Here is a 13,740-nt window from a genome sequence, read left to right as displayed (position 1 = left end):
TGTTTTTCTTTTTGTGTGTACACTGTTTTTTTTTTGTATATACACACGCTTTTTCTCATTTTAGGCAAAGTTATCGACACATTTCTTTTAGACTTACGCTCTTAAGAGGAAGCTTTAGCTCAGAAACCAACTCCAATTTCCCTCTTCAAATACTTGCAAAATAGTGGTTAAACAACCACTGAACCGATTTGAATCAAATTTGTTGCATTTAAGAGATAATGCTGAAATATACAGACGACCGAAAGTAGAATTTTTAATGATTCCTCAAATCTTCTGAAAAAGAATTCCGAAAATAGGTAGGTTTTAAAAAATGAAGCACGAATTTTACTAATCCGTAACTGTGAACTAAAGCCACGCTGTAAACTGCATCTGCTAGATGATCTCTAGCAGCCAAATTTGACATATATAGTTTAAAGCTTACGAGGGAATTGTAAAGCTTACGACGTTCTTTGAAAATTTCCTAGTGACAAATCGTCTGTATATTACACAAATGTGTAGATCATGTCAACTTTGTCCCCTTTAAATGCCTCAACTGGTGCAGTTTACAGAATAGTCATACCGTTTTCATGGCCTAAATTAACATCCACTTCCAACATTCAGTAGAGTTAGATGTTTATCCTTACAGAACCAGCAAACTTCATCAAACTTCATGTTGTGGATGACGAGCAATACGACGTCTCCGTTTCCCATGCATTTGGACAGGATGATATGCTTAACATGAAAGTAATCGTTTCGCCTGCTGTTCGTACTGTAGATCATCGTTTGACAGTCCACCTGCCCGCGTAACGCCGTTTATGGAACTTCACTGTAGATCACTCCGATGAAACGCGTTGCTTAAGGGGACATTCCTTTTTTGTGTGTGTGTGCTGCTGTATAGGATTGCTACCTTACTGCTCATCTCAAAGGCAAGCGAAATCACCACTCAGAGCGGCAGCGCTCTACCAGCAAAGCAGGCTTAATTATGTGCACGCGCATGTGCATGCATCTTTTAAAGGGACACTAAAGTGAAAAATAATTTCTTCTGCATCAGTAAATTACCTTTCTACAACACCAGAAACACCGCTCTTACAACGATAAGACTTTTGGTAAGCCAGAAAAAGCGCAAGAACGAAATACGGGTGGCGACGCCTACTTGAGTTCCCGCACCTGGGGGCTGTGACGTCTTGGATTTGGATGGCGTCTTCTAGGGCCTACTAATTATATATAGCGGTACCGATTGACTACATTGTGTTCTAAAGGAACCAGATATTAAACATGGCAAGTTTCCGGAACCTTTACTCCGCCAACGCGGCCCAAATGCGAAAACATGCTTTGGAATCCCTGACGTCACGATGACGTACCGGCGCTGGGGTTTCGGCGCGAAATTCAAATACTGATACTTGGACCTTCATTTTCTCATCTAATATTCAAACTATCGTTTTGAAATGACTGCCTGCAGAGTTCTGAAACAATTCTTCATTAATCTAAACTGATTTATTGTTTCCCTTTAGTGTCCCTTTAAAGCGAAGCTTCCATAGCGTACCGAACCGGTCTTTCTACTGCTGCTGCTGCTGCCGCCGTTGTCGCTGTCGTCGCCTAGTCCAATATTTAGCACACAGAACATCACTCCCATAACAATGAGACTTATATGTAATCCCATCTGTGTACTACCTCTACAGATGTGCCGGTGGCCAGCTCTTTTCTCTACGAAATTACGCAGTGAAACATCGAATGGTATCTATAAGCATCCTCACTGCAACAAGCGTAATTCTTCAAATGCACAATTGCTTTATTCGAAGCTAAGCTTCCTATGCCTTTTTTTCCGGGGTCGGGCGCGTCTGTACGGCGGGTGTGTCGGCCAAAAATGTGGGCAGGTCCCGGAAACAGTGCCGTAGTATAAAGTATGCCGACTCCTGGAGACAGTGTAATATGTGATACGTTCTATGGCGAAAAAGCGCTTTGCAGATAATGAGCAGTTTTAGAAAATTTAATTAACCGCGTCAGGACAGCCATGCTTCACATGTATTCCAATGTTGTCGTTGGGTCTGCGTAAATTAACTTTTTTTTTTCAGAAAGATTTGGCCGGACGAGGATGCCGTTGACAACGGTAAGGACGACTTTTTGTGTCTGTCTTGGCATCGGTGAATGTTCTTTCCTTTGGTGTAGTTGCGCTCTGCAAGCAGCTCTTCCCATAAGTTATTCAAAGAAAGCGATATAACGTTCAACTAATTACTGTCTCCGTTCTTTAAATTGAATATAAATATTTACGTCGCTTCGTTTCTGTCTAGACAAAGATGAAAAGGAGGTAAGTCTACCAAATATACCTTATCATTTCTCGACTGTTCTTGTCCACTAAACTGTGGTGGGTGGGCTCCGCAAGACAGATAGTACGCATCACAGTTTCATGGCCTACGGTCACTTTCTGGCGACTGTAAACAACAGCGTTCATTTAATGAGTGTTCGCGACATTTCGAATTTGAAATTACATTTATAACGTGGTGCAATTTGCTTAGCAACACAACAAAACTTGAGAAACATATATTAGGCGTGCGACTTTCTTAAGGTGCAGAACATAGCTTTATGAGGATTATGCGTCCGCTTCACCCTTTAGGACGGAACGTGGAAAACTCTTGCACTTGACAAAGAAAGCTCTGCGCATTTTTGGTTGAACTGAGGTGTGCGTGTATGTGTGTAAGTGTGCGTGTGTTCCGCCATGAGCGCTGCGTTTCCTGTCTTCATCCGGGTGCTCAGATGTGTTCTGCACGCTAACGCATTTATGCCTGTGTAGTGTTACGTTAGGTTATGCCCGGTTATGTTAGGTTTTAGGGCCGCATAAAAATGCTCGTGCGCCTCCCTCCTATGTGTCAAGCTAAACCCCTTTACTTCTGTTTACATCGTAGGTTTAGTTAGGTTAGAACAGGTTCTCGACTGCATATGAATACTGTGACAGCCATGTGTCGTTCAGGCTGGATTACTTCTTTTCTTTATACACCGATTCTAATAAACCTCAGTTGATAGTCCAGTCGTTGTGGTGTGAACCTCTCCTCTTGTCCTTCGTGTTTTTGACTGGTTTTTTCGTTCATCTTTATACAGTGCTAGCTTACATTAGGACAAGTTAGATCTGCGGTTCCACACCCTTTAGTGACTTCCTTTAGCATTCCCTCCATCGTGCCCTTCCTTGCTCCAAAGATTTTCTTTCTTTCTTTTTTTATGAAGGCGTCAATAAATTTGAAAGTACGACAATGAGCTGCTGCTTGAGCGCCTTTCTGTTTTGCTGTGCCACGTCTCAGTGCTTGCAAGCTACGCATTTTACTGTGTTGTTTCCTTTTGTTCATGGTTTTTGTTTTCTTTAGCACAATATGTTTTTCGTTTCCTTAAAGCTGGCCCGAAGAGGCGGCAAACCTGAAAATACCGTGAGCCCGAAGAGAAAGGCGTCCATGGCGTCAAGACTTTTTCATGTGGCAGCGAATGAGGTGCGTTTTCCTCTTCTTATTTAAGCATAGAAAGTGAAAAACAAAAAAGAATCAGGGGACTTGATTTCTAAACCAAGCCAGGTTACCGCAGAAGGCGCGGCCGTTGAGGGCCATAGGAACAGAGAAAGCCGTCACAAGTAGGCTTGCAAGTGTACTACATAATTGAAATGCGTACTACCCGTGGAAGAAGAGTACATTTCGAGCGTATGGACCAGAGGGCAAGAGAGCGATAATCATCTTTAATTATCATAAGAACGACAGAGTAGCCTTAGCAGGGGTGCTCTCGCTTCAAACACAATTCACTCTCGTTACTTGCTCTTCGTCGCGACAGCAAAACGTCAATAGCAAAATCGGATTTCGTTTTTCTTTTTCTCTTGAGAACGAAGTATTGTAGGCGGTTTGTCGTCATCCGTCTATTTTGATGTTACCAGGCCTAAGAAAAAATACCACCATTGCCGCGAAAGTAATTTGATTTCTACGTACCAGACGGTGCCACGGCATTTGGTGTTGGCGGCCTGAGGATTGAAAAAAAAACGAAATCAATTTGTGTGGTATTGCGTGCGAAAACCGTGATCTGATTATGAAGCACGCCGTGGCGGTGGAATCTGGATGACTTTTGACAACCTGGAGTTTTTAACGTGCACCTAAATTAAGTACACGAAAGTTTTTGCATTTCTCCTCTATCGAAATACGGCCACCGCGGCCGGATTCCAACCCGCGACCTCGAGCTAAGCAGCGCAGCACCATAGCCACAGCGCCGCCTATTGCTGCGGATTAGGGTACTTACATACAAGATCGAGAGAAAAGTATATAATAGCTGTGTCTTACCAGTACTCACCTATGGGGCAGAAACCTGGAGGCTTACGAAAAGGGTTCTACTCAAATTGAGGACGACGCAACGAGCTATGGAAAGAAGAATGATAGGTGTAACGTTAAGGGATAAGAAAAGAGCAGATTGGATGAGGGAACAAACGCGAGTTAATGACATCTTAGTTGAAATCAAGAAAAAGAAATGGGCCTGGGCCGGACATGTAATGAGGAGGGAAGATAACCGATGGTAATTAAGGGTTACGGAGTGGATCCCAAGGGAAGAGAAGCGTAGCAGGGGGCGGCAGAAAGTTAGGTGGGCGGATGAGATTAAGAAGTTTGCAGGGGCGGCATGGCCACAATTAGTACATGACCGGGGTTGTTGGAGAAGTGTGGGAGAGGCCTTTGCCCTGCAGTGGACGTAACCATGATGATGATGATGATGATGATGACGACGACGACGACGACGACGACGACGATGATGGTGATGATGATGATGACGACGACGATGATGGTGATGATGATGATGACGACGACGATGATGATTATGATGATGATGATGATGATGATGATGATGATGATGATGATGATGATGATGATGATGATGATGATGATGATGATGATGATGATGATGATGATGATGATGATGATGATGATGATGATGATGATGATGATGATGATGATGATGATGATACAAGATCGAAAACACGCTACAAGGTAAGGCGCGTGTCTGAAATGCAGAGACGACTCGGCACATTGAAATGCAGTGCCAGAGATATTCACCCAACCAGGACTGTAGGAAACGTCCGCCTCCCAATACCGATAGGGTAGCTGACGGCAGTGTTAACTGGTGACTTGTCGAGATAAGCAAGAAACGTTTAGAGTATTGGTTGGAAAAAAAAAGGGATAAGATTATTGTTAAAGGCATAGAGTGTTACAGGCATAGGTAACTATATATAACGTAGACATAGGCAAAATGGTAGACTGCAATAAATATAGAAGAACCTGATTAGCTCAAGCAGACCATCAGTGATTATTTGTGACCGCCCCGTTTCAAAGGTGATGGCACAATACGTAACAATAATTATCAACATCATCATTGGCCATCCATTCGTCATGCGGAACGCTCGGCTAAAAAATCTATGTGTATCGGTCATAGCCTTTTTGTCGACATTTACCTAAACAGCCGTAACGCTTTACAAAAGCTCTCAACTAAAAATTTGAAGGAAGTTTCATCTTCGCCTTTAAGAACGGAACACGATAGCATTCAGAGATCCCCGGCTGCTTCCCACGCTCCCCGGCAACTGCAGCTTATGTGACCGTAGTGTTTACCGGGCAACGCTCGCGGTGAACGCTATGCACGAAGGCGCGCTTTCTGGTTCTCTTCTCGCCACCTCCCCCCCTCCCCCCTGGCCCAGACGAAGGCGCCGCCCGCGCCTCTCGTCGAGACGGACCGCGAGTTCTTCCGCAAGATGGAGATGTCGGACACGACGCACGGCCTCAACGGCGCGCTCAACTACCTCAGCAGCAAGCAGTACGGGCTGCGCATGTACGCCGTTGCTGTCGAGGAGTCGAAGCACATACACCGGGACCTGCCGCCCGAGGAGCGCATCGAACGAGTGCGCAAGGTGGTGCGTTCGCAACCTTTCACTATTGTCGCCCGTTTGCGGCTCGCCTCAGGAGGTTGCGGCTTGGATTCACTAGGACGGGCGAGTTCCTTTTCTTTAGGGCGAAAGTATTGAATGGCTCACGAGGCGGAAAATACGGCGTTGGCGGCGTTGACCACACGACGGTACAAAAAAGGATATGTACGAACCCTCGACCTTTGGTGAGAGTCGACTCCACGACCTGTGGTGTTAATTAAGGCACAGTTAATTAAGATATAGTTACCCGAACCCATGACCTCTGGTGGGAGTACAAGCCACGGCCATTGGTTTTTAAGGCGAAGTTAGTTAAGACACAGTTAATTAGGAAAATTAAACCATTCGAACCTGCGACCTTTGGTGAGAATCGAAGCCACGACTTTGTGTTGTGGCACAATGTCTCAGAATTGCGCGGTGGTCGCAATGCTTTCGCATTCATCCACGTAAGGATGACTAAGTGCCCGTTGAATTTTGTTAACCATTCTTAGTTACTCGTATTTCTTTACCACAAATTTGAAATGTAACGACACATTGGCTTTTGCATTATACGCAACTCTGGGGATATAGCCGTAACTGGCATATTGTAACATGCACGTGAACAGCGTGACGACTTCACGTATGCTGTTGACTATAATCGGTCACATTTTGTCGCTTAGGACATTTCCATATTTCTGAGATATGCATGTTATGACGTGGACTCGGGGAAATATTAAGTTGATAACCTCTTTACCAAAGTTCGGCGATACTTGTGAAAAAAACTGATAGCCGAATTCTAAATTGTCCTTCTGACAGTCGGTACAGTTTGACGTCCTTGTTCAATTGGTTGTCTCCTTGAGTCTCCTTCAAATTGGTTGCAGTCGTCCAATATGAAGCATTTCTGTTTTTCACATGTCTAGGCAAAGGAAGTGCTGGACTAGAGCTAAATGCGATCTAAGTTTTCACGTTGTTTACCTAGAATTGGCGAGTCCTACAAAATACCCAACTTAGTGGATACTGTTGTGCCATTACCACAAGCCCGGATTCCGAATCTGCAAGATGCGGAATCTATCCTGCGAGCGCCATAATTCTCCCTTCACCAGACAAGATGCTGCGCCTTCGTGCGGGAGAAGCCTCGGCGAAGCAGCGTGTTTAAACGTGTCCGCGTGTGCCCGACAGCCCGGCGCCGCACCTCCCTTGCCTGGAGGTCACCGCGCGCGCGAACTTTGAACCGGGTGGCCAGCGCGGTCGCTGGTTGGACCCCTCGGACGACCGTCGTGTGCTGACTTTGTATTGGGCCGTTTGAGTGACAATGGGCCTCGGGGATTATAAAAGCAGTGACACGCCGCTCGAAAACGGGATCCGCCAACCCACCGGGAGAGAGTGTCGCCCCGACTGGGGTGAGATGTGTCACGCGTTTTCGCCGGACGCCGTCGTGCGAGAACAGTCGCGTTTGTGTGAGCTCTCGGCCCCAGTGCCGATCCGTTCATGTCCTGTATGATAACCTGTATATAATGTATAAAGTCCCTTTTGTTATTCTCATCGACGCCAGGCTCGGAGTCTTCGCTACCAACGCTCTGTCACGAAACGGGTGACGAGCGCTACGGGACCACAAAGCCGTTATCGTGGTGCAGCGGTTGAAGTTCGTAATACTGGTGGCACCGGTTGGATGTCGTAACACTGGTGGCATCGGTACAAGTTCGTAACACTGGTGGCACCGGTTGGGAGTTCGTAACACTGGATGGCAGCTACGGGATTGACCGGCATCAGCTACCTCGGCGCGGTGAGTGCCTGAAGTTTACCTCAAACACCAGACTTTCTTTGACACAGGTTATAGTAGCTTAAGGAAGGATTTGGTGTTGCATTGTGATAACCTTGTGTGTTTCAAGCCTAGTAAGAGTGTTTTGAAAACCAGGGGATGCTGAGGGGGTAAAAAGGGCAGTGTGTGAAATACTTGCATATGTCTTACTAGTAGTGTTATAGTAGCGTACGGCAGGTATATTCAAAAAGGGTAAACAGCAGGAGGACAGTGTGAACGATGGAGAAGTACAAGGTGAAGGAACTTCTCGAAATTTGTGAGGAGTTGGGCATTGAGTTGGGCTCAACCAAAAGAAAGAATGCGATCCTTGAGGTCATGAGGACTGGGGACGTAACGGCTGAGGAAGCCGCAGAGGCCTGGGCGGAAATCAATGAACGTCGGGAAAGGGAGGAAAGGAGAGAACAGCAACGTCGCGAGGAGGAAAAGGAGGAAAGGAGAGAACAGCAACGTCGCGAGGAGGAAAAGGAGGAAAGGAGAGAGAGGGAGCGACGTGAGCACGAGCTTAAAATGAAAGAGTTGGAGATCCGAAATAACTCGCCGGCGCCTAGTCTCACTTCTAATGTTCCCAGAATACGCGATCAACTTCCACCCTTTGTCGTCGGAGAGGATATGGCCAAATACCTCGTGAAATTTGAGCACGTGTGCGAACGGAATAGCATTGAGCGATCCCTCTGGGCACAGAATCTGTTAGCGTTGCTTCCTGGGGAGGCATCAGACGTAATAACTTGCTTATCGAAAGAGGCGTTTGAGAGCTACAGTGATGTGAAGGAAGCGCTACTGCGGAAGTACAAATTGTCGCCCGAAGCTTTCCGGCAGAGGTTCCGGTATGCAAAAAAGGGTAAGGAGTCGAATGTTGACTTCGCGTTTCGTCTAAAAGCCGACCTGGTGGAATGGCTGAAGGGCGAAGAGGTTTACGACGACCGCGACAAAATTGTCGAATGCATCGCGTTGGAGCAGTTCTACCGTTGCATTGATGAGGATGTCCGGCTCTGGCTGCAAGATAGGCTAAAGGAGGTTAAGCTAAACAAGGCAGCAGAGTTAGCGGAAGAGTATTACACCCGCCGCAGCTTGCACAGCAAGGCAGTGCGTGTAGAAAAAGCAGATAGAAGAGATGGGTTTTACGGGAAGCCCGACGAACGGAAGGAAATCACGCGTCGCGAGTTTCAGGACGACGAGTCCCTTCCCAAAGAAACTGTAAGGGATGGACAGAATGCATCTCAGAATGATGACGATGGTCCGAAACAGCGAAACGAAATGACGCGTTCTTTTGAAAAACGGAGACCGTTAACCTGCTACAATTGCAAAAAGCAAGGGCACATCGCTGCAAGCTGCCCAGAGAGAATTGCTTTTGCAACGATACGGGAAACTCACAAGAACATACGTCTATTGGAGCCCTATGTGCAGGAAATTAAGGTAAACGGCAAGAAGTGCCGAGCACTGCGGGACTCTGCAGCAACTATGGACGTTGTTCACCCGTCTTTCGTCTCCTCGAGTGATTTTACGGGAGAGTGCGTTAGGATACGGCAAGTGGCCGAGAAGGAGAGTGTCTGTTTACCGATCGCAACGGTTATCATTGAAGGAGAGTTTGGGAAACTTAACACCGAAGCCGCTGTGTCAGCCGCCCTCCCGGAGCAATTTTCCTACCTCTTCTCAAATAGCTCGGAGCAGCTGCTGAGGGATCAGGGCAAATCATTTTTTGCCAACGTGGCGTACATGGCCCCCACGCGATCCAAAGCGCGCCCGCTGTCGAGGGAACTTGACTTAGCGTCGGTGAGCGAAAGGCGGTGCGGCACACGGACCGATCACGGTAACTTGAGTGGCGAGCAGTCACGGGAGAGGCAGAGCTCGGAGGCTGGCCTAGGCGAGCGGGTCCTGGAGGTGAGTGGGAGTGACGCGTGCAGTGCTAGCCGCGATAGAGACGCGACGCCGCAATTAGGCGACGCGGGCTCCACACTCGCTCCGGTTTCCGCCAGCCGGCAGGAGCAGGCTGCAGTTGAAAGAGAAAGTCGGATTCGCGAGCAACAGGAAGATTGTTCACTAGCCGATCTGAGGAAGAGCGTCAAACGGGGAGTGGAAAAAAAGGGGGTTTCATTTGGCAAGGAACCTGGCTTATTGTACCGCCGCTACACGGATAAGCAGGGTCGCAAATATAAGCAGCTTCGGATTCCGCGAAAATATCGCCGGGAAAAATGAATGACCTCATTTGCTTCCTCAGAAGTATGTTTTCGGTCCAAGTGATTTCAAGGGGACCATTCTATTTGTAATTATTATTGCTGATTAATAATTGTTTCTATTTTGTTGTGTTGTTGATTTGAAAACTGATTGTTTAAGCCTTGTGTGCTAGATCGTACACCTGCCTCTTGTTGCAGCGGGAGAAAAAAAAAGGGGGGGGAAAACAATTTAGTTAGGTTGATTTGAGTTATGGCCTTGTCTGGTGTTTGACGGGAGACCGAGGGCACTTGTTCGTGTTGGGTGTTGCCTTTTGCCGGTCGATTTTGCAAGCTGCAGAACGACCAAGCGGGACCAGTGGCGAGAAGCAAGGTCTTAGGAACGACCCGAGCGGAGCTGGTCAAGGTGCCTTGGCGACGACGTGGTGAGCAGAGCTCCTGTCCTGGCGAGTCGGACCTGGGCACGTGATGTTACCTGGCGTCCCGACACTGGACGTGAACTTGGACGAGCCGGACGAACGTGCGCGCCTGGCATCCGAGCCACGTGGAGGCAGCTCGTCTTCCCGGCGCCTTATCTGAGGGCGGGGATGCTGTTGTGCCATTACCACAAGCCCGGATTCCGAATCTGCAAGATGCGGAATCTATCCTGCGAGCGCCATAATTCTCCCTTCACCAGACAAGATGCTGCGCCTTCGTGCGGGAGAAGCCTCGGCGAAGCAGCGTGTTTAAACGTGTCCGCGTGTGCCCGACAGCCCGGCGCCGCACCTCCCTTGCCTGGAGGTCACCGCGCGCGCGAACTTTGAACCGGGTGGCCAGCGCGGTCGCTGGTTGGACCCCTCGGACGACCGTCGTGTACTGACTTTGTATTGGGCCGTTTGAGTGACAATGGGCCTCGGGGATTATAAAAGCAGTGACACGCCGCTCGAAAACGGGATCCGCCAACCCACCGGGAGAGAGTGTCGCCCCGACTGGGGTGAGATGTGTCACGCGTTTTCGCCGGACGCCGTCGTGCGAGAACAGTCGCGTTTGTGTGAGCTCTCGGCCCCAGTGCCGATCCGTTCATGTCCTGTATGATAACCTGTATATAATGTATAAAGTCCCTTTTGTTATTCTCATCGACGCCAGGCTCGGAGTCTTCGCTACCAACGCTCTGTCACGAAACGGGTGACGAGCGCTACGGGACCACAAAGCCGTTATCGTGGTGCAGCGGTTGAAGTTCGTAACAATACGCGCCAAAATAACGCAACTCTGTAACCATCTCTTAATGACTCAGAGCAACGAGTGTGGCATACCGTTTTGTAGTGCGTGGAATTCTTACAGTGTCAGCGTGAGTTTTGTTCAATGACTATTCGGCAAATTAGTGTTACAACAATACCGTATGTTTATGACAGGTTTACCGTGATTTGCGTTTTTTGTTCTATACATTAAAATAAGAGATGTTGGCTTACTGCTTTGTTCTCAGTCAAATTTCGTGGCAATAATGCACTTATACTTGTGTCTATCGTTGCATAAATTTTCGGCCCGCTTGTTAGCCTTATTTGTACAGGCATTTACTTGCCGACAGTAGTCGACATTAGACCACGTCTACTCAGCTTCGTCGATGGTGAAACGCGTTCGCAGCGGCAGTTTGGTAGTTTTCTGAGCGGACAAGGCCAGCGAGCGCAAAGGAACCACAACTGCAAAATCCTCTATGAATGATGTTTAAAAAGAAAACGCAGATATAGCGCATCAACTTTGTCTGCTTTGGACGTCCTTAATTAATGCAGTTCACCGTATACTATGATGTTTAATATGTTGAAAAGTGCCAACCTGGCGCTTCAATTTTTTTTTCAAACTTTTGGGAATTCTTTTTATCAAGTTTAATGGTTCAGTGAAGAACTTTACTAAAGTATACTAAAAGATGCGTGTGCACATTTTTTTTCTCAGTATATTAACCCACGCTTACAAAATTAGCACTTGTGCTTCACTGTTATCTTTCTTGCGTATTTGTCTGTTACTGCGCGAAATTTCCGACGTGAATCAATATTGCTACACGCATGGGGTATTTGAGTGTTTGAACGAGAAGCGTGGGCGCCATCACTCGAGAAAAGAGTGATGGCACCCACGCGCCTCGTTCAAACACTCTCATACCGCACGCGTGTAGCAATATCAACTTGCTCAGACGACTCTTCTTTTTATCTCCAACAGTCATAACCTAACCTAACGTTTTCCTCTCGGCGCAGCAAACGTCACTGGAATCAATTCAGTCGAACCGGAGCAAAACAATTTCTCCTGTCCCGCATACATTAGTGCCTTCAGGCGCCTTCCGCGAAATTGTACACGCCAACATATGGAATCAAAAGCAAAAGCACTGAAAGCCTGTTTCGTACATCTTGAAACATCCTTGAATGTCTAAATTGTTTTAGAAAACCATTTCGAAGGTAAGCGGCTGCGCGTTTGCTGCCGGTGTCGGTACTCGTAAGGCGTCATGTGGAGGGTTCGCTTCTTTCATTGTGTTTCACTATACCTCAGGCATACACTTCAAGCGGCTTGCTTGAAGGCGCGTGCTTTCCACGTTAGAGTATGCCACGCGTGAAATGGATCATTTTCTAATATCCAACGTTTCCTCAGGGAGTTCTCAGACGGAGTCCACATTCTGGAAACATCATGAAACTCTCCGAAGAATAAAAAAAAAGTGCATCGTTACAGCAGCTGTGCGCTCTTTCTTTCGTGATTCAGAAGATGGCGAGAAATGCGGTGGACCTAAATATTTTGAGTGCACGTAATTGGTGCCTGAGAGGGCTAGTCGGGAGGTTCCGTGGTGGGGCCTAATTTCTCCCGATAAACTCGCTTCTCCGCAGTACCAACGCGTGAAAACCGTGTACGAGCGGGAAAAAGTGGAGCGCGAGAGGCTGCAGGCCCGGGCCAAGACGCACCACGATGCCGCGACTGCGAAGGCGCTGGCCGCCGCCGAAGAACGGGTCAAGAACCTCAACCTGCTGCTGCTTTACTACGCTTCCGGCCTGAAGTGCCTCTACGAGAACCAAGAATCTAAGAAGCCCTGATCGTCCTCCCTTGACGTAGGCCTTCGGGCTTGCCCGTCGCAGTGGTGCATTCGTTTTTGGAGATGTGAACGCACTTTCGAGATGAACGTGCTCTGACGAAATAAAACAGTAATACAATGTAGGCGACGTTCAGGAAAACTTTGTTTTTCTTGAAAACCTCCGCAGGTTTGTTTTCTTTTTTTAATCGCGCAACCTTATGGACGGTGCGACTGTCCGAGCATAGTAACACTACACTCAACTAGGCTGCCGAGTCATTTTTAGTCTCTATAATTACAACGCGATTTAATGAACTTCACTGTAATTTGGGCGGCAGTGACCAAGTAGTACAGCTAATTTGTGTCGGTCTTCCTTCACGACAGCGGTTACATATCGTCATATTAAAACCCCGCATGAGCACACTTTATGTTAGCGCTAAAATTACATGGCGTTTTATGATCAAGTTATAAAAAGTAAGAAGATGCCTTATATCGACGACATTGTTACACTGAACTTGATTAGATTGAGGTTTAACAGTAATTGCAATTTTTGACTTCCAAAGGACACGCGCTTGATTTCCAGTGACCTCTTTCGGTGGGAATCGCGATTTTCCCGTCTTGAACTGCGATTTTCCCGTCTTTTAATGCGATTCAGAAATTTCGAATATCTATCTATCTATCTATCTATCTATCTATCTATCTATCTATCTATCTATCTATCTATCTATCTATCTATCTATCTATCTATCTATCTATCTATCTATCTATCTATCTATCTATCTATCTATCTATCTATCTATCTATCTATCTATCTATCTATCTATCTATCTATCTATCTATCTATCTATCTATCTAT

At 47.0% G+C, this 13,740-nt stretch overlaps 1 protein-coding gene across 2 annotated transcripts in view; it reads left to right on the top strand.

The window, feature by feature from the left end:
• Positions 1 to 13,028, top strand: part of LOC135903094 (PDZ domain-containing protein 8-like) — a 36,575-nt gene extending 23,547 nt beyond the window's left edge. Inside the window, exons 19-23 of one of the 2 annotated variants that reach the window (XM_065433479.2) lie at positions 2,052 to 2,086; positions 2,268 to 2,284; positions 3,360 to 3,452; positions 5,678 to 5,890; positions 12,706 to 13,028. In XM_065433479.2, the coding sequence (XP_065289551.2) occupies positions 2,052 to 2,086; positions 2,268 to 2,284; positions 3,360 to 3,452; positions 5,678 to 5,890; positions 12,706 to 12,909 (562 nt within the window). In that variant the 3' untranslated portion in view covers positions 12,910 to 13,028. The remainder of the gene's footprint in view (positions 1 to 2,051; positions 2,087 to 2,267; positions 2,285 to 3,359; positions 3,453 to 5,677; positions 5,891 to 12,705) is intronic. The other variant, XM_065433484.2, reaches the window with a different exon arrangement.
• Positions 13,029 to 13,740: the final 712 nt, after the last annotated feature.

Source organism: Dermacentor albipictus, chromosome 3, assembly GCF_038994185.2.
Source record: "Dermacentor albipictus isolate Rhodes 1998 colony chromosome 3, USDA_Dalb.pri_finalv2, whole genome shotgun sequence".
NCBI classification, from domain to species: domain Eukaryota; kingdom Metazoa; phylum Arthropoda; class Arachnida; order Ixodida; family Ixodidae; genus Dermacentor; species Dermacentor albipictus.
This window is presented reverse-complemented; position numbering and strand designations above follow the sequence as displayed.